We start from the raw sequence: 21,890 nt of genomic DNA on the forward strand, positions 1-21,890 counted from the left end.
TTGGAATGGAACCCATGTTGTCCTTCTTGGGTGCAATCTGGCATAGACCAGACTGAGTTATGAAAACACTCACCTTGGCCATCATCATCTTAAAGGCAAACCACCGCTTTCCTTTTCCTTTCCCAAGAGCACCTTCATTTTCACTCACAAATTTTTTTGCTTCCCTGAAAAAAATAAAACAAAATAGGTAATAGGCGAAGGTGGGTGAGATTAATATAATAAGGGGGTAGGAGATATTTATACTTAATATGTCTGTAACCTTATTTCTTCTGGATCTTGTATACCCTTGACAAGTGAAACTAACCTATATTTGACAGCCTAATCAATATTCTAAACAAGACTTTTAGTCTATGTTTAGGGTAAGGAAAAGTAGGTATTTTAGCCTCACTTATTAATCAACTGAAATCATTGAAAAGCAAGAAATTCATGCTGTCAAAAAAAGAGAACACTAATTACTCTCATTTCTACCACACATAAATTGAATCTGAAGTTTACATCATATTTTGGCAGTAAGAATGTTTATTTTAAAACATTTTTATTCCTCCCTTTTTGAGAACTCCCTTTAAAGAGAAGGCAGAGAGTTTAGGACAAAGTGACACAGAACATGCTTGTTGACCTGATATTTAATCTCATAAAAGCAATTATGACTTAAAACAGAAAAATCATACTATGAAACTAACGGGGTTGAGGGAAGAGAAGGAAAGGAGTACCCTTGGTTTCACATTCAAAATGGGATATAAATTTAAACTCTGACGTTGTTCTCAAACATTTATACATTACAGTAGCCACATTAGTATATTTGTGTCTGTATTAAAATAAAAGAAAAAAAACATTAATTCATCAGAAAGGGTGAAACCTTGTTTGGTCATTGCTATGGACTGAACTTTGTGTCCTCCAAAATTCTTATTTCCAATCTAATCCCAATGCAATGATATTTGGAGGTGGGGCTTTTAGAAGGTAATTAGATTATGAGGGTGAAACCAGAGACCAGAGAGCTAAGCAGTCCTCTTTCTACTATATGAAGGTGCTAACAGTTGGCTTTCTGTATCCTGGAAGAAGACCCATGCTAACACCTTGACCTTGGAGTTTCAGCCTCCAGAACTGAGAGTAATAAATGTGTGCTGCTTAAGGCACCTAATCTATGGTAATTTATCAGCCTGAGCTGACTAAGACAGTCATTTACATAATTGCTTGTTTGATTCATGTAAAGAATGTTTTAAATAGAAGTATCTAAGAGTTTTCACCTCTAAGGGGCTGGAGAGAGAATATTATCCACCTGACAGACATCATGATCAGAACAGACAACACAAACCTGGTTGACTCCATAGGAACAGTACTGTTGTCAGTTGGATAACCCCTGGAATGTGTGGTTTTTACATACAAGAAAACCCTTCAACACATAACTATAAATAAACTTATAATGCTTAAAAAACGAAGGCTCAATGTAGGATATTTTTTGTAAAAAGTTCCTTAGTGTCAATGCTGAATTCAGGAATTACAACACACAGTAATCATGAAATAATGCACACCTACCAACTTAACCAGTACTAAAGAGCAAACTCTTGTTACTCATCTGTGCTCTTGTATACACATACATTCTGGCATAAAAATCAGTGCCATGATGGATATTTCTTAGTTATCAAACAGAACCCCCGGATCAGCTCCTTGAGAGCAGAGGCAACATCCTGTCCTCTTGTTCAGGTCTTCGAAAGTATTGAGAACTGCTTTGACCACAGGAGGTACCTAATAAGCTCAAATCTTCTGGAAATACAGCTGGCTGATATAACCTAGGGTAGGTGTAGACAGAAATTATCTAATAATTGCATTTCCTACATCAATTTCTCTTTAAAGACAAAGTCATTGCCAGATTTTTTAGATATATCCTTCATCATTAGTCTTTGAAACTCATCTGACAGCCTCCTAGAAATGGAGAGACATTACCAGACTAGTTAACTGACAAACACCCTGACGTTGGACATGACCTCTGTGTTGGGAAGTCTGGTCAAAAAACATTTTCTAAAACATTTTACATCTTCTAAAATATTCAATATAGCTATATAAAAAGTTATAAAGTGGGGGTGGGCAGTTGGCACAACCAGTAAGATACCACTTGGGATGCCCATATATATCAGAGAGCCTGGTTCATGTCATTGTTCCATTCCCAATCTCAACTTCCTGCTAAACCTGACAGGCAGCAGGTGATAACTTAAGTAGCTGGATTCCTGCCACCCTCATGGGAGACTAGATTGAGTCGCAGCCTCCTGGCTTCAGCTTCACCCAGCCTCAGCTGTTGATGGAATTTGGAGAGTGAACCAATGGATTGAAGAGTCTGTCTCCCTCTCTCTCTTTCTCTCTCTCTGCCTTTCAAATAAATAAATTTTTAAAAATAAATTATAAACTAAGTTCTCACGGCTGGAATTTTAGATACACATAATGAGCAGTGAATTTTGCATTAGCTATGTGTGGTAAATTGATAATACAGGAGAGAAAAGGGCACCAGCAAGCATTTGATAAAGTACTGAACTGAAGCTTCTCAACAGAAGATCGGGAGACTCGGGTTTGAATCCAGCCTCTGTGATCTGTCTCCATGACCTTGTGTACATGTCTTGTGCTTTCTGTGCCTACAGTAACAAGTGTCCTGTTTTTCAGAGGAAAATATACTTGTCCAGGATGTGCACAGATTCATGTAAGGTGTGGCACAGGTGCCCTCAGTCATTGCATGGTTTTTAACATGTCAGAATTTCCCAACAAACAAATGGTCTGGCAATTGCTTCCCTGCTGGCTAAGGTTGTGGCAAGCATGAGGTGAGATCATAGACAAGAAAAGTATTAAAGAGGAGATTATAACATGGTGAATTCCTCTGTAATACTTGTTTTGAAACCACAAATTTGCTCCAACATGATTGGCATGTTTCAGAACAATTTGCTTTTGTGTAATTTGTCCAGGAGAAACACAAGGTGAATGTAGCAAACTATTCAGCTGAAACAAGCAGCTTAGAAATGCACACTTCACTCACCAGCTACCTCACTCTCCCTGGACCTCCCCCAACTTCAGCCTAGAAAAGTCACTCCCATTCACAGCTGATTTTTTTTTTTGCTTTTTTTAAAACTTTTATTTAATAAATATAAATTTCAAAAACAACTTTTGGATTATAGTGGCTTTTCCCCCCCATAACTTCCCTCTCACCCGCAACCCTCCCCTCTCCCGCTCCTTCTCCCATCCCATTCTTCATCAAGATTCATTTTCAATTATCTTTATATACAGAAAATCAACTTGGTATATACTAAGTAAAGATTTCAACAGTTTGCACCCACACAGAGACACAAAGTATAAAGTACTCTTTGAGTACTAGTTTTACTGTTAATTCACATTGTACAACACATTAAGGACAGAGATCCTACATGGGGAGTAGATGCACAGTGACACCATTGTTGATTTAACAATTGACACTCTTATTTATGACGTCAGTAATCAATCACCCTAGGCTCTTATCATGAGCTGCCAAAGCTATGGAAGCCTTTTGAGTTCACAAACTCCAATCTTATTTACACAAGGCCATAGTCAAAGTGCAAGTTCTCTCCTTCCTTCAGAGAAAGGCATCTCCTTCTTTGATGGCCCATTCTTTCCACTGGGATCTCAATCACAGAGATCTTTCATTTAGGTGTTTTTTTTTTTTTTTTTTTTTTTTTTTGCCACAGTGTCTTGGCTTTCCATGCCTAAAATACTCTCACAGGCTTTATAGCCAGATCTGAATGCCTTAAGGGCTGATTCTGAGGCCAGAGTGCTATTTAGGGCATCTGCCATTCTATGAGTCTGCTGTATATCCCACTTCCCATGTTGGATCGTTCTCTCCTTTTTAATTATATCAGTTAGTATTAGCAACACTAGTCTTCTTTATGTGATCCCTTTGACACTTACTCCTATCATTATCATCAATTATGAACTGAAACTGATTACTTTGACTAGTAAGATGGCATTGATGGGATTGAATTGGAATCCCCTGGCACGTTTCTAGCTCTACCATTAGGGGTAAGTCCAGGTGAGCATGTGCCAAACTGTACATCTCCTCCCATTCTTATTCCCACTCTTATATTTAACAGGGATCACTTTTCAGTTAAATTTAAACACCTATGAATAATTGTGTGTTAATTAAAGAGTTCAAGTAGAACAAAAAAATACTGAAAGGAATAAAATAGTAAGTTGTTCCTCCACACTCAGGACAAGGACTGATCAAGTCATTGTTTCACATAGTGTCCATTTCACTTCTACAGGTTTCCTTTTTGGTGCTCAGTTAGTTGTTACAGATCAGGGAGAACATATATTTGTCCCTTTGGGACTGGCTTATTTCACTTAGCATGATATTTTCCAGATTCTTCCATTTTGTTGCAAATGACCAGATTTCATTTTTATGGGATATGTACTCTATAGAATACTATACAGCAGTAAAAAAAAATGAAATCACAGCTGATATTTTAATGACTCCCTACCCTTCCCAATAAGTCACATGTTACAAAGTTCCTGAAGCCACTTTCACAAGTCTTTTCAAAGGTGAACTGCCATATTTATTGTGGTATGAATAGACTTCAAAATACTCATGGAAAATGGAATTAAAAGATAAATTTATTTTGGAATAAAAAATTTATAATCATACATAAAATGTACATGATGTTGCTATCTGTTGTACCCCATCCCCATCTTTCCTACAAACCTTAAATTTTTTATTGTCCAATATTTACATAGTATAGTGATTTTTTAAGAAATCCAAATATACTATTATAGAACTGAATGTAATTCAATTATTTGGTGTCAAGAATTTTGTAATCATTAAATCAACTATATATAGGAGTTATCACACTGGTGTCTGTTTTAATGAGCACATCTGAATAGAGAATCAAAAAATACTTTGAGGGGCCAGTGCTGTGGCTTAGAAGGTTGAGCCTCTACTTGCTCCCACATGGGAGCCTTCTGATCTAGCTCCCTAATGATGTGCCTGGGAAAGTAGCAGAGGATGGCCCAAGTACCTGGACCCATGCACCCACATGGGAGACCTGGGGGAAGCTCCTGTCTCCTGGCTTCAGTCTGGCCCAGACCTTGCTATTGCAGCTATTTGGGGAGTAAATCAGTGGATTTAAGATCTCTCTCTCTCCTCTCACTCTGTATTTCTGCCTTTCAAACAAATAAATAAATCTTTAAAATATTTCTAGTAGTAAAATCAAAATTCATTTTTCAAATTTAATAAAGGAACCATTTTATTAACATATCCACTATTCTAGTTATTTAGCAGATAATTTAAAAGACATTCAGCTTGGCCTACTACAGTTATCTCACCTTCTTAATGATGGCCAATTAGAATGCATGACCTTATTCTAAGTGGTATCAAGAAATAACTCTTCTACTCAATATTTCTGCCAAGATTTTTAATTCTATGAGCTGATAAGTACATTAATTTTGTGAGCTGATGAACATTAAATTAGCAAAACTCAAGAGAGAAGGAAGTCAGCACTAGACCCAAATTAAAATCACTACAAAAATAATTATGAATTTATTTAATGATATGTGACCCTATAAATATAGTATTAACAAGACTTTTGTCAGCTATTATAAATATAATTTTCCTTTGAATGATATAAACATATTTTTATATTTTGTAGCTTTAATTGCTAATAATTTCTCTTGATGCTAGGTATAGTTGCCTATTTCCCCAACCCCCTAAAATTCATATCTTTACTCTAGGTTTTAGACAAAAGTCCAAACAGCACCCTAAGTACATAGTCACAGGTATATATTTCTTCTCTTCCCTGATGCTCTATCCCTTCTTCCATTTTTATGAGAGGTCCTCCCCCTCTAAGTTTCATATCAAAAATATCCCTGAACATCCAAGCCATTCAAGCCCCTCCTGCTTTCTACCGCCCATCCTGGCCAGTATGGATACTAGTCACAACTCATGAGAGATTTTGAGGATGACTTTGAAACAAAGCCAGGAGCCATGGAATGGGACATAATAATTGGTTAGTAAGAAGAAATTCTCAATTCCCCGAACTGACGCTTGTGGGATGTGAAGAAACACTTCCAGTTCATAAGCCTGGAAAATGGGACATTGGGCTGAAGGTGGTCAGTGACTCAGTGACAGAATATCCCTTACCATTATTTTCAGGGTTGACCTTTGTAATGAGCTGGCATGATTCGAGAATGAAAGACATTAGTATCACCCAATCCCTTCCTCCATGATAACAGATTTCTCAACTATAAAACTAACATCTTTCATTGTGCAATTAGAAACAAAGTTCAAAAAAGATTTCTGATATGAAAGTAAACATTTACTGATATGCATCACACTACATGTGCATGATGTATGACGATACAAAAAAAAGAAAAAAAGAAAAAGAATAGTCCTCAGAAAACTAAGAAGCCAGAAAACGTCATTATGTTTTTCTATTGTTAACCCATTTTCCTAAACATTTGTATTTATCTGGATAATTTAAAGAGATTTTATACATGGCTAAAATAAATTAGGCTTTTGGTACATGAACTTTGAATAGCTATGTAAACCATCCAAATGTCTGACTGAAAAATGCGTATCAACCCCTTGAATTGCGTTCAATAAAAGCTGCCTGCCAAGAGTGTAATCCTGTCTCCGGATCTCAGAGCTCAAGCAAGCCCTGGTACAATATGCACAGTTCTCTGAGCTGTAACCCCAGACCCAGGGATAAATAATTGAGTGAGGTCTATTTAATGACAATAATACCTAGCCTCATCATTCATTTATCAACCCCTTTTGTTGGTAATTAGAATAATAAGGTTTCACGGGCTTTGAAGTCTGCTTTCACAGTTAGTTGAAGGAGAACACTTTGGTCTAACTTACAAAATAGATAACTTACCCATAACACATGATACAACCCCGATTACACAGAGGAGTTAAGACATGCTATGCTGCCTTTGACACATTCTCACCCTGGAAAACATGTTCTCCTTTTGGGTTAGGTTAAGTTGACTTTTCTTTCCTCTTGTTTTCAGTTTGATAGTATGATTAAGCAACCAATATATTGCTCAACTGAATGAAAGACATTTCAAAATGGGTGTTTAGGGTAACTGTAATCAAACCTGTGCTTATGAACACTTCCCAGTAAAGGGGTAAGAAGGACGGATCTTTTTCAAATAAGCACTACCACTGAAAGAAATTTAACCAATAATCCAGAGAATTCGCCTCTTTTCTGATATATTACTGAGTAACTAAAAGAGAACGCAGTAGTAAGAAGCACTCTAATATACAGAGAAAATAGGGATATTATAGTACCTATGTAATGTAACTAAATAAATATACTTCCATGCTTTGACTGATGTAGTTATTTTAAATCATCCTGACACTGGAAGGGAGGTTTACAATATGTTTTGTAAAGGGACTTCTGGTGAAAGTAATTGTGTTGGTTAAAATGCTCAGTTGTTTTAGCTACAAAATGGAGGTAGTAATGTAGCTACCCCATAGGACAGTCATATGTTCCATAGGAAACAATGTAGCTAAGGTGTTTAGCTTAATTTATGGGAAACAGAAAGAGCACAACAATAGTAACTATTATTAACAATGATTGTACTATTAGGGCTGACTTTAATTTTCATGCTGAATCTTTAAATTGCAAAGTTTAGAAAGTGCTAGATACTTTCAGGCAAACTCTCTCAGAAATGTAGCACATTTCCTATCAGATTGTCACCACAATGACATATGAGAATTGTGCTTGTTAAGTGAGCCGGTGAGAATTCAATCCTGTATTTGTGACCTGATGACAGGGTCTAGGTTTTGGGCTTTAGAAGCCCTGATTACAATGCATCCTAGGGAAAGGGGGCTGAAGATTATTGCTGGAGTCTTGTTCTAGCCATGTTGTGCTGCTACAGAGAACCCCAGACCTATGGGCAGGTGGGGAATCTGAGATAAGAATTCTCTCTCTCTCTCTCTCTCTCTCTCTCTCTATATATATATATATATATACCTCCCTTCCTTCCTTCCTTCCTTCCTTCCTTCCCTCCCTCCCTCCCTCCCTCCTCCCTTCCTTCCTCCCTCCCTTCCTTCCTCCCTCCCTCCCTCCCTCCCTTCCTTTTCTCTCTCTTTCTCTTTCCCCCACACTCTCTCTTGATCTCTCTCAAATTTTATCTTTCATTCAAACCAGAGAATAATCTGAGGATATTATTTCTCCAATTGTGTTTTCTCTGAAAACATGTTCTGTCTTACTAAAGTGTTACACTTGAATTTCATTCTATTAAATCCTGTGATCTGTATTTCATGGCATAATTGGAACATGGGGTTGAATCCTGGCTCTGTCATGCCTAAGCTGTGTGATCTTAAGATAATTACTAGATCTCTTTGATCCCAAATTTCTTCACATGTAAAATGGGATGAGCAATAGTAAGACCAGCAACAGTGAATACACACTGAGTTCTTGTCATATACAAGGCATTGTTTATGTCCATCATCTCAATTAATCCCCCCCCAATCCTATGAGTTGAGAATTATTATCCTCACTTCAAATATGAGGTACTGAGAATTAAGTAAGTAAAACAAGTCCAGCTTATTAAATGAATAAAAAGCACAATTTGCCGGCGCCGCGGCTCACTAGGCTAATCCTCCACCTAGCGGCGCCGGCACACCGGGTTCTAGTCCCGGTCGGGGCGCCGGATTCTGTCCCGGTTGCCCCTCTTCCAGGCCAGCCCTCTGCTGTGGCCAGGGAGTGCAGTGGAGGATGGCCCAGGTGCTTGGGCCCTGCACCCCATGGGAGACCAGGAAAAGCACCTGGCTCCTGGCTCCTGCCATCGGATCAGCGCTGTGCGCTGGCCGCAGCGCGCCGGCCGCGGCGGCCATTGGAGGGTGAACCAACGGCAAAGGAAGACCTTTCTCTCTGTGTCTCTCTCTCTCACTATCCACTCTGCCTGTCAAAAAAAAAAAAATAAAATAAAAAAATAAAATGCTCTCAAAAAAAAAAAAAAAAGGCACAATTTGACTGCTTTTGAGGTTAGTGTCTCCTGCTCCCTCATAATAACACCATTATTTACATTATGGCATTGAGATGAGAACAAACAATAAACTATGAGCAAAGCAGTACACCATGAGTAAATGGTACTTTGGATAATTATCCAAAAATATGAATTATTTTCCTTAGGAAATGTTGATGATATAACATTAGATAAAACTTAAAGAACAATTTGTATACTACCCGTGTAACTATGTAAAAGTAGAGTGCATCAATGGCCTCATCCAAGGCAATTATGCAAATGATTTGTTCCCTTATTTTTCAAATTCACTATAGATTTTCCATTCAGTTTTCTTGTCAGTAATACAAATACAGATTTTTTTTTCAAAACATATTCAGAGAGAGACAAAGAGAGAGACTCACAGAGACAAACAACTGTTGTGCTACACTTTTCTATAAGCAATTTATAACCCAATTAAGAAGTCAAGATATAGATTACTATTCAGGGCATCTTTCTAGTTACTAGTCAATGAGTAAAATTAAATGTTACAAGATTGATATGAGAGAGTTGAGTAGTTTGCAGCAATTCTCAACACAGGGCAAATTCAACTACTTGGCTAAGGGAGCAGGAAATGTATTTTAGTGTATGAACAAAGGAAAAGGGATAAAATCAACCAGTTTCTTCAGGTAGGTAATAAAAAGGACAATATAAATGTTTCAGAGGAGAAGTGGGCATGCCCCAGTGTTAGGTTAAGCATAACAGGATTTATTTTAATGTCAGTTAGACCTATGAGTATTTTAGAGCAGGAAACTGACATGTACAATATACTAATAAAAAATTTCCAATAATAACATATAAGTTAAATTAGAGGTGAATGTAATGATGGGTTGGTTGTTATCTTTTTTATTTTTTTAAAGATTGTAACTCTACCTCTCAAATAAATAAATACAGACAGTGAGAGGGAAAGATAGAGAGAAAGGTCTTCTGTATGGGCAATCCCAACAGTTAGCTGAGCCCAAGCACATTTCTCCCCACCCCCACATTCTGCCAATCAGGTAAACAACTTCCAATGCAGCCCAGGCCCATTAGGACCACCTGGGGAGCCATCCTGACCACGTGACCTTCAAGCTGATTGGAGAGACATATTGGCTCCAGTGTCAGTTCTGTCCTATAGTTAGCATTCCCCAGAGTTAGTTATGCCCCCTTCCACCTGCTCTTTAAAATGTACGAGCCTGTGAATAAACACAGACATGTTCATCAAAGCTGTCCCTGGTATCTTTGGCAAAAGGGCACCGCCACCATGCTCATTCTCGACCGTAAAGCTTTTCAGGACCAAGCTGCACTTCCATCCAGTGGTTCACTCCCCAAATGGCCGCAATGGCCAGAGCCAGGCTGGTTGGAAACCAGGAGCCAGAAGCCAGGAGCTTCTTCCAGGTCTCCCATGGGGATGCAGGGGCCCAAGTGCTTGGACCATCTTCTACTGCTTTTCCAGGGCATAGCAGAGACCTGGATCAGAAGAGGAGCAAATGCAACTAGAATCGGTGCCCATATGGGATGCTAGCATCGCAGGCAGAAGTTTAACCTACTGCTCCACAGCGTCAGCCCCCGGTTGTACCTTGATTTCTAATGTATACATGTTTTTATGCATGCTCCTTTTTGCTAGAATGGTCTTCCCTTCTCTTCTACCTGTTCTTTTTCTTTTCAGTTCAAGGATCAGACCAACTCTATAGCTTTTCCTTTGCTGTTATTTTCTTTCCAACACTGCTCTTAGTCATGCTGACTTACCCTCTGCCCTTCCTGTAGAAGTTAGCACAATATGCCTTTTTAAAAAGATTTTATTTATTTATTTGAGAGGTAGAGTTACTGACAGTGAGAGGGAAAGACAGAAAGAAAGGTCTTCATTCCATTGGTTCACTCTCCAAAATGGCCACAAAGGCCAGAGCTGTGCCAATCCAAAGCCAGGAGCCAGGAGCTTCTTCCAGATCTTCCAGATGTGGATGCAGGGCCCAAGGACTTGGGCCATCTTCTACTGCTTTTTCAGGCCATAGCAGAGAGCTGGATTGGAAGAGGAGCCACCAGGACTAGAACTGGCACCTATATGGGATGACAGCACCTCAAGTGGAGGATTAATCTACTATGTCAAAGCACAGGCTCTTCACAGTATGTTGATTTCCGGTTCATTTTCACCATTGAACTGAGATCCTTAAGAGTTAGTCTGTTTTTTGTTCCAATTTCCCAGGATTTAATATAACACCTGGCCCAGAAGTGAATTTTCACAAATGCTAGTTAGATAAATGAACACCAAAAGAAGACTAGATGAAACTTTGTTTATGGTTCCCAAACGGCCTGCCCCTCAGAATCATTGTGAGATCTTTTAAGAATTCCAAAGCCTAAGTCTTCCCAGCCCCAAATCAGCTGAGTCACAATCTCTAGGAGTGAGATATAGACAGTCAAATTTTTTTAGTTTACCAAAAATACTCCACTTGCAGTAACTTGGGGACAAAATTTGCAACTATACCAAATTTCAATTGCTGGGTCTACTAAATTTAAAAAAGATTATGTGTTGGTCAAGTAACTGTTAGAGGGCTAGGCTAAAATGTTGCTATATCACACACCCTTGGATTGGTACTAGACCTCATATTTTTAGGTTTTATCATTGTCTTTGGTAAATAACTAACTTTACTTTTCAGGTCAAGTTCACTCTTTATCTTACATTCCTAAATGGTAAATGCCTCAGTGAAAAACAAATACACCAAAAACAAGCATAGTCATGAACCAAGATGGCTGAATAGTGAGAAGTGATACTAATCTCAGCCACAGAAAGATAACAGGGGTAAAAAAGAGAAGGGTCACATTCCCAGGAGACTGATTGAGAGAAATTTTCAGTGGAGAAGGGACAGAACAGAATAGAGACTGATCGGATTAGTGAGGAGAGAGAATATACACACAGTTGCTGGCCACATGCCACCAACAACTCCTGCAAATACATGGTTGACATCTGGCTGGGAAGTGCCATCTTCCCAGGGCAAGGTTACAGGAGGCCACTGAAGCTCCCATCACTGGTGCCTTTGACTGAGGGAGAATTTCAGGCTCCTCACTGGCTTTGAGTCTGGCCTGGGGAGCTGGCACACAGCTGAGCAACCACTTTGCCCTTTGAAGAGAGGCCATATTGCTTCCCTCCCACCCCCATCACCAAAGTGCCAGGCTTAATTTGCTGAGGTTGTACTGCAGCTGATTTCTGTCCTGACTTGAGGAATCACAGGCAGTTTGCACCCAGGATGCGGCAGCATACAGGGCCAAAAGAAGAACCCTTGCACCCTGTGACTGTGAGAGGTCTGGTCCTACTCCATAGAGCTGAAAGGTACAAGATTGTGGTTGGTTTCCTGTACATCCTGTACATCCATGTGGTCTGATGGGAAACGCAGAACATCCAGTATGCTAGGGTCAGATTTTATGGAGGGTTCATGGGGCAAAAAATGGAGTGGGTCGGTGGTCTGTATGGTACTTGTGCCAGGGCTGGGGGTGTGTGTGTACCATGAACTCACTCTAATTCATGAATCAGATAGCTCATCGTGGCACAGAGAAGAGCTAAAGTTTACACACTAGCTAGCTCCAACATCTCCTCCACCACTGACTGTAGCTAACAGTATTACATCATGACCAACTTGGGTGTCATTCTGGACTCTTGCCTGACCCACAATTATTGATCAGAACCCCCTGACCCCAATGAGTACACATCCCAAGGATGCCCGTGTAAGCCTCAGGCTTCTACCAAGCCACAGAGGCACATTTCCAAGAAGAAAGTCTTCCATAAAAAAAAAAAATCCACCCCCAGAGGAGATAACAAGTGATCCCTGGAATTTGTAAAAATCAATATAGAAACACAAAACAACATGAACAAGGAAGACACTATGACTCCCCAAAAGGAACTCAATAATACATTAATATTGAACTATGAAGAGGAAGTTGATGACATTCTTGAAAAGGAATTTAAAAGAACGATTATAATGTTACTTAAAAAACACAATGAAGCAGTTAAATAAGGAAATTTGTATGTGACATGAACAAGAAATTCTCAAAGAGATAGAGATACTTAAGAAAACCTAAATTGAAATATCAGAAATTAAGTATTCCTTAAGTGACATAAAAAATACAGTAGAAATCTTTAATAACAGACTTGGGGACATAGAAGAAAGAACATCAAATCTGGAATATAGGCCTTTTGAAATATCTCAGTCAAACACACACACAGACACACACACAAACACAAGAAAAAATTTAAAAGATCAAAAAATATACTCAGAATCTATGAAATACCATCAAATGACCAAATATATGAGTCTTAGGAGTTCCTGAAGGTATGCAAAAAAATAATAAGTTAGATAACTTATTCAATGAAATAACAGCAGAAAAAAATCTCCAATTTGGAGAAAGATATGGACATCCAAATACAGGAAGCACATAGAACCCCAAATAAGTTATGATCAGAAAAGATCTTCACCATAACATATTAAAGAAAATTTTCAAAAGTAAAACATAAAGAGAATATCCTGAGATTTGTAAGAGAGAAATGTTAGGTTACCTTTAAAAGAACTCCCAGCAGATTGACAGCAGATTTCTCAACAGAAACCCTATAGGCCAGGAGAAAATGGGGAGATACAGTCCAAAAGTCCTAAAAGAAAAAAACTGAACCCAGAATACTTAACCCAGTGAAGATCTCATTCATAAATAAAGGTGAAGTAAAGACCTTCCAGGACAAACAAAAATTAAAAGATTTTTTCATGACACAACCATTTATTGATATACTACTTATAAAAACAGATAAAAATAATTGGCATCATGAAAGAATGTTAAGGCAGAAAACCTCCTAGTAAAAAAAACAAAAGAGATTAAAAAATGAACTACAGAAATACTTATGGAAAAATGGTAGGACCAAGTCTTTACATATCAATAATAACCTTATAAACAGATTAAATTCTCCACTTAAAAGATACAGTCTGGGTGAATGGATTAAGAGCAAGAGCCACCTTTTTGCTGCCTACAAGAAACATACTTCACCCTAAAGATACACACAGACTGAAAGTGAAATTGTAGAAAAAGATATTCCATGCAAATGGAATCAAAAAATAAGCAAGAGTAGTGGAACTTATATCAGAAAAAAATAGATTTTAAGACAAAAACTTAAAGGAGACACAGAAAGTCATTATGTAATGATTAAGAGACTAATTATACAGGAATATATGACTATAGTAAATGTATACACAATCAATTCTAGGGTGCTCAGTTTTATAAAACAAATGTTAATGAATATAAATATATGATTAATGTGGTTTTTATATTCATTTGTAGAATCAGAGAAAATATTTGCTAAAATATATCATTTTATGATAAAAACTTCTTTAAAAAATGGATATAGAAGGAACATACCACAGCACATTCAAGGCAATATGTGAGAATCCCACAGCCAGCAACATATCGAATGGAGAAAAGCTGGAAGGATTTCCACTAAGATCCAGAACCTGACAAATATATGCATTCTCGGCTTCATTATTCAAAACAGTCAGCAGTTTTAGCCAAAGCCATCGGACAAGAAAAAGAAATCAAAAGGATATAAATTGGAAAGGAGAAAGTCAAATTGTCCCTGTTTGTAGATGACATGATCCTTTATATATGGGAACCAAAAGATTCCACTATGAGACTATTGGAACTCATAAGAAAATTCGGTAAATTTGCAGGATATAAAATCAACACACAAAAATCAATAGCATTCTTATGCACCAACAATGCTCAGAATGAGAAAAAAAACTTGTCTGGTCAGTCTCATTCAAAATAGTTCCAAAAAATTTAAACACCCTGGGAAAAATTTAACCAAGGATATAATTAAAATTACAAAACATTAATGAAAGAAGACACAAAAATGGGAAAATATTCCATGTGTGTGGATTGGAAGAACTAATATCAAAATGTCCATACTACCCAAAGCAATTTATAGATTAAATGTTGATTCCATCAAAAGACTAAGGACATTCTTCACAGAACTAGAAAAGACAATACCAAATTCATATGGAAACATAAAAGATTCTGAATAATCAAATCAATCTTAAACAATAAAAACAAAGCCAGATTTCAAAACATATTACAGGGTTGTTATAATCAAACAGTCTGGTACTAGCACAAAAATAGACATATGGAACAATGTAACAGAATAGAAACCCCAGAAATTAAACCACATATCAACAACCAGCTAAAATCAATCCCTGCAGAAAGGAAAACCTTTTCAACAAATGGCATTGGGAAAATTAGATTCTACAAGCAGAAGTTTGAAACAAACCTCTAACATATATCCTATAGAAAAATCAATTCACAATGGATCATGGATCTAAACCTAATACCTGAAACCATCAAATTACTAGAGGAAAACATAGGGGACATGTTGTAAAGCATTGCCCTAGGTAACTTCTCAGATACGACCCCAGAAGCACAGGGAATAAAAGCAATACTGGACTAAGCTAAGAAACTTCTGCATAACAAAGGAAACTAACAAAGTAAAGAGGCAACCAACAGAATGGGAGAAAATATTTGTAAAATACACATCTGATAAAGGATTGATATCTAGAATTTATAAGGAGCTCCAGAAACTCAAAAACAACAAAATGAACCACCCAGTTAAGGAATGGGCAAAAGATATGAACAAGCATTTCTCAAATGATAAAATACAAATGGCAAACAGACACATGAAAAACGCTCAGGATCACTAACCATCAGGGAACTGCAAATAAAAACCATAATGAGGTATCACCTCATCCCAGTTAGAATGATTATCATCCAAAAAACAAAACATATATTAAAAAATAACAAACATTGGGGAGCATGTCTAGAAAAAAGCTACCCTAATACATTCCCACTCTTACTGGGAATGTAAACTAGTACAACCATTATCAAAGACAGTATGTAGATTCCTCAGAAATGTGAAAGTAGATGTATCATATGACCTAGCTATTTCTTTCCTGGGTACAAATCCAAAGGAAATAAAACCAGCAAAGAAACAGTTACATGTATTCTCATGTTTATAGCAGTGCAGCTCACAATAGCTAAGATATGAAATCAATCTGGATGTCCTTCAACTGATGATTGGAAAAAAGATAATGTGGTATACATACAGGATGTAATACTATTCAGCAGTAAAAAAGAATGAAATACATTTGCAACAAAATGGATGCAACTAGAGATAATTATGCTAAGTGAAGTAAACCAAACCTCAAAAGAAAAATATATTTTTTCTTATTTAGGGTAGTTAAAACTATGTAGAGTCAAAACATTTGCTATATAGTTATAAACATTGCTTCACTGAATCACATCACATAAATGACAATACATTATTTTATGGGTTAAAAAAAGAAATGGGTGGGGAATAGTAAGGTCTCAGGGTACTAGTAATGCTTTGTTTTTAATTTGGGTGTTGGTTATAAGTGTGATCAGATGACAAAAAAACTCAATGATCTGTATACTCACAGACAGTTCTTGGTATGTATACTGTATTTAAATAAAATATTAAAAATAAATAAGTACATGATTTAAAAACAAGCACCTCTTAACTTCTAAGTCTGATTTACTTTGAAATTTACATTTACATGTATGTGTGTATTTATATTATCAAGAGGTCTAAAATTTTTATCAGCTACAAACCTCAGAGTGAACAATGTACAAGGAGTTCTTCAAGCAATTTTTTTCATTAGGTTTAGTTACACACATGGAGATGTATCATAGGCAGATGCTGGTGCTGATGAATAACCAATGCAAAGATTGAACAGGTCAAGTATGTATTAAATTCCAAGTTACTACACACAGAAATTATTCAGACCTAGAATGACATCTTTGCTCCCTTAGGCTCTAAAATAATACTAATTTTTATGGCTGACTTATATGCCAAATAAAACTCAAAAACACTCAGACACACTGTAAAGGTCATTCAAGCATTTCAGATAATTTTAGATAAATCAAGGGAGATATAACAGAGCTGGGAGTTAGTGATTTAATTAAAAAATACAAAATAAAGTATATTAGGTCCTCTTTCTACCTGCTGAATGAGTCGTTTCTTAACTGCACTGTGTCTGATTGATTTAAGATGCAATTTATGCTTGGAAAAAAATCCTTTGGATTATACTAGCAAGGAATAGGGGAGAAAAAAAACCATAAAGATTTTGTCAAGAGCTAAAATTTTGTATTGTTTTATTTTATTTATTTATTTATTTTTTGACAGGCAGAGTGGACAGTGAGAGAGAGAGACAGAGAGAAAGGTCTTCCTTTGCTGTTGGTTCACCCTCCAATGGCCGCCTTGGCCGGTGCGCTGAGGCCAGCGCACCGTGCTGATCCGATGGCAGGAGCCAGGAGCCAGGTGCTTTTCCTGGTCTCCCATGGGGTGCAGGGCCCAAGCACCTGGGCCATCCTCCACTGCACTCCCTGGCCACAGCAGAGAGCTGGCCTGGAAGAGGGGCAACCAGGACAGAATCCGGCGCCCCAACCGGGACTAGAACCCGGTGTGCCGGCGCCGCTAGGCGGAGGATTAGCCTAGTGAGCCGCGGCGCTGGCCTTGTATTGTTCTAAATATTGGTAAGAGCATATACTGGCTACCCTTCATAGAAGGAGACAAAAAAATTCTAAATTGTACTACTATCAGCAGAGAAAACTGAAGGGTGGCATAATATGGCATCCCAAAATATGCCTCATGAGGATTTTTGCCACATTATACAAAAAATATGGCATAATGATTATTTTGAACTAAGGGTAATGAGAAGACACAGACATAAGAAAAACTGCTAGGTTAGGGTTTGACCATCATTTACAACTCTTGTCCATATTCCTGTTGAACAGTGATATTCCTATTATGACTTGTTGAACTCTTTATTTGGTGGAGCATTGAGCCTGTGACTATAAATTAAAAATGTTATGGCTGGGTACAGTAAACAGACAAAACCTCCCCTTTCAAGCCAAACTAAGAGAGATAAAAAGTTTTACTAGTAACTTCAAAAGTTATAGATAGATTGCCTAAGGCAATCTGTGTGTTTGATGTTAAAGTAAGGACATAGCTTTCCTCATGGGCACCATTACCTTACAGAAAAACCACTATCAGAACATGTCTGTGAGTATAGATTTATAGCTCAAGCCACCAAAGATTAGGGATGGGACTGAGCACCCTCTTGACTGACATTAAAAGCTGCAACCCAGCTGGCGCTGCAGCTCAATAGGCTAATCCTCCGCCTGTCAAAAATAAAAAAAAAATAAATAAATAAAAAGCTGCAACCCTGGTCTACTTTACCAGAAACCAAGTGGAAAAGGAGCAACCTAGGTATCAGGAGCAACGTAAAGATAGGTGGCAGGCCAATTAATGGCTACTTTACACTGTGATCCGCCATCAAGGAGACCCAACAGGCTTAATATGATTAATAGGCAGTCAGGATGGTCCTAGTGGAAAGGAGGGTGCAGAAAGATTAAAAGTGCCTGCCCCCTTGCTTAGGAATTTCCAATCTTACCATGAGAATAGCAAGGGAATGGTGAATCCATCCTCCTGAGCTCTCAGTTTATTGTAAAACAAATTAGGTATCCCACCCTTGTGATGCCTCTTCTGTTTTATCTTGAGCAAGCCAGAGAGGGTAAAAAGCTTGGCTTTCAAATCATGTTTTTTGATAGGTTTGTCCTCACTTTGAAACTGAATGGCAAGCTGCTAAGTTTTTTTATTCCCCAAAATTGCGCTTAAAAACCCGAGTACCACCAGCCTCTTTGGGTTTTGCCTCTCTTGGAGCTGCCCTCCAGGCCACTGTGGCTGGAGGACTCTGACTCTAATAAATCTTACTTTTACATACTTTTAAAACTGTGTTATGGCGGCCAGCACCATGGCTTACTAGGCTAATCCTCCAGCTGCGGCACCAGCACCCTGGGTTCTAGTCCCGGTTGGGGCGCCGGATTCTGTCCCGGTTGCCCCTCTTCCAGGCCAGCTCTCTGCTGTGGCCCGGGAGAGCAGTGGAGGATGGCCCAAGTGCTTGGGCCCTGCACCCGCATGGGAGACCAGGAGAAGCACCTGGCTCCTGGCTTCAGATTAGCGCAGCGCTGGCTGTAGCGGCCATCTGGGGAGTGAACCAGCAGAAGGAAGACCTTTTTCTCTGTCTCTCTCTCTCACTGTCTAACTCTGCCTGTCAAAAAAAAATGTTATGGCAAAAATTAAAAAAGAAAGGATGGAATTAGGGAAGGAAGGAAGGGAAGGAGGGAGGAGGGGAGAGTGGGAGGGAATAAGTGAATACATTCTTAGAAACGTGTCTATGAACTACATGACATCTATTATTTATAGATTAGTTTAAAATATTGTAAAAAGAAAAGCCGCCTGTCCTCCCCTTATTTGCTTAAAACAAGTAAGGTGTTCTCTAACACGAAGGATACTATTATCACCCCCCAGAAAGAGCACCAGAGGAGTCTGCACAACAAACTCTATTAGCTAGTCCTTCTCTTCTGTAAGTTCTCTCATATTTTCTTTCCCATAACTTGCCATTCAAATAAGTCAAAGTCCCTTTCCTTTGTCCTGTCACTTAAAAAAATGTATGATTCTTTTGTTAAAATGCCCAAAATCTTTTTCTCATATTAATTTTTTATTAATATAAGGAGAACAAATTTCATCTATTTTAGAGGTGCAGGTCTAAGAAGATAATCATACCTCCCTTCCTGTTCATCTCCATCCATTAATCACCCTCTTCCTTTTTTCTTTAATTTTTGCAAAGACATGCTTTCAATCTCACTTTATAATCACAGAAAATGCTCAGATTCTAAGTTCCCCTTTGAATTAACTCATGGCTGAGTAGTCTCACATGTAAGCACAAAGCACATGGTAGCACACTTTGGTTTGGCTTTGTCTTGTTTCTGTCTTTTGCCATTATAATTTCCAGGGCCAGTTCATGAATATAAGATGAGTAAACGGGAAAAATAATTTTTCTAGCACTCCACATTGTACAGACAAATTGTTGTGATGACTTGTTTTTTCAGTGAGAGACATTCTATAGTGGTAACTTTATAAACGTATCCCTGGAAATTCTTATTAAAACCTATGACAAGAATTTTGTTTTATTTTTTGACTTTTGTTTTAATCATCAACTGAACATGCAAGAAAGCAGCACTAACATCTGAAGGTAGGGATAGTATTATATGGGCTACTGAGTTCTAGGCCATACCCGTCAGGCATCCAGAAATTCCCCAGCCTACCACTCTTGCTCTAGTGATTAAGCGGAAACGAGAATCAGGGACAATGTGTCCTTAAAGCCATAAATGAATCTTAAAACCAGAAGCCAAAGAGTAATAAGAAAAGCTCGGTTCAACTCTGATCTCAACAGCTCTCATTTCCAGAATATGCAAAATTATACTGTGTCTTCTCTTCCCTTTACTAAGGGATAATTATTCTCACAGGTGGATAAGTCAGAAAACAGATAAAATATACAACTACCAAGAGGACCAGCCCTAAATTCTGGTCACTAAACAAGTTTATTTTATATCTATCATTCATTCATTCTCTCTTTTATTTACTTAGTCACTTTTTAAAAGTATTTATTGAATGTGCTTTATGTTATTAGTGAAACCATACCCTACAAGGTAAAGAAACAAGGAACTAAACAAACCTTGAGCTCATCTTGCACAACAACAAGATACTTCTGTTGAGACTCTCACACAAAATTGGCAGAAATGAGCAAGAGCCACAGGAGTCAACTAGCACATGTGCCACTGTCTCCTGGGTGAATTAATGACATATCAGGTCAAAGTCTATTCCGGCCAAGAATGCTAAGACCATTATTTTTGAACATGTAATATATAAATGCCATGGTTTCAGCGTTTGATTTTTTTTTTTTTTTTGACAGGCAGAGTGGACAGTGAGAGAGAGAGACAGAGAGAAAGGTCTTCCTTTGCCATTGGTTCACCCTCCAATGGCCGCCGCAGCAGGCACATCACGCTGATCTGATGGTAGGAGCCAGGTGCTTTTCCTGGTCTCCCATGGGGTGCAGGGCCCAAGCACTTGGGCCATACTCCACTGCACTCCCTGGCCACAGCAGAGAGCTGGCCTGGAAGAGGGGCAACCGGGACAGAATCCGGCACCCTGACCAGGACTAGAACCCGGTGTGCCGGTGCCGCAAGGCGGAGGATTAGCCTAGTGAGCCACAGCGCCAGCCTCAGTGTTTGATCTTATGATGCACATGGACAGATTCATCCTGGTTCTGTACCATTAGCAATGTCTTAAGTGTTTGAAAGCAATAAAAGCAATGTGTAGATTTCTTTCAGCAGCTTCAACTCTATTAAGAAAAATGGCCCATAAAACAGTCACATAACTATTAGTTACAAGACAGCCTTGAATTGAAAAGGGAGAGAATAATAGAAGTTTGAGTTACTAAAGATTCTGTAGATATTGCATATGAGATAAGAATTAAACTGGACAGTTCAGGACTAATACAATTAAAAGAATTTTTAGAATTGTATCTATGAACTATACTGAATCTGCTCTCTTTGAATTAATTTCAAATTAACATGAGAATTGATGTTACAGTAATTATGCATTTTATGTGACCCTGAGAATGTAATATATTAATAATTCCTTTTAAAAAATGGGTAGGAAAAGTCATTTTGAGCATCACTTTATAGGAATTTCCCTAACAAAGAAGGTATTTCCACCACGAATTACACAAATAATTGTATATTTTTAGATACACTAACATTAGCTTCTTTACCATGCTATGTACATCACTTGGTTGACAGACAGCTATCTTGCTTGGCTACTGTGCATTGTAATCAAACACATTTTAATGTATCCTGGGATGCAGAAGAATTCTCAAAACACTGCCTCAGAATGCGCAGAACCATTCAGCATCAAAAGTTTGGGTAGAATATTCCTGCAATACTTGTGTATT

The 21,890-nt window shown here is 38.1% G+C and overlaps 1 protein-coding gene across 1 annotated transcript in view; it reads right to left on the reverse strand.

Moving 5' to 3' along the window:
• Nucleotides 1-21,890, reverse strand: part of TMC1 (transmembrane channel like 1) — a 197,574-nt gene that overhangs the window by 90,822 nt on the left and 84,862 nt on the right. Inside the window, exon 5 of the mRNA XM_051858747.3 lies at nucleotides 74-164. Coding sequence (XP_051714707.3) covers nucleotides 74-164 — 91 coding nt within the window. The remainder of the gene's footprint in view (nucleotides 1-73; nucleotides 165-21,890) is intronic.

Source organism: Oryctolagus cuniculus, chromosome 1 (assembly GCF_051225735.1).
Source record: "Oryctolagus cuniculus isolate XC-2025 breed Fujian yellow rabbit chromosome 1, ASM5122573v1, whole genome shotgun sequence".
Lineage (NCBI taxonomy): Eukaryota > Metazoa > Chordata > Mammalia > Lagomorpha > Leporidae > Oryctolagus > Oryctolagus cuniculus.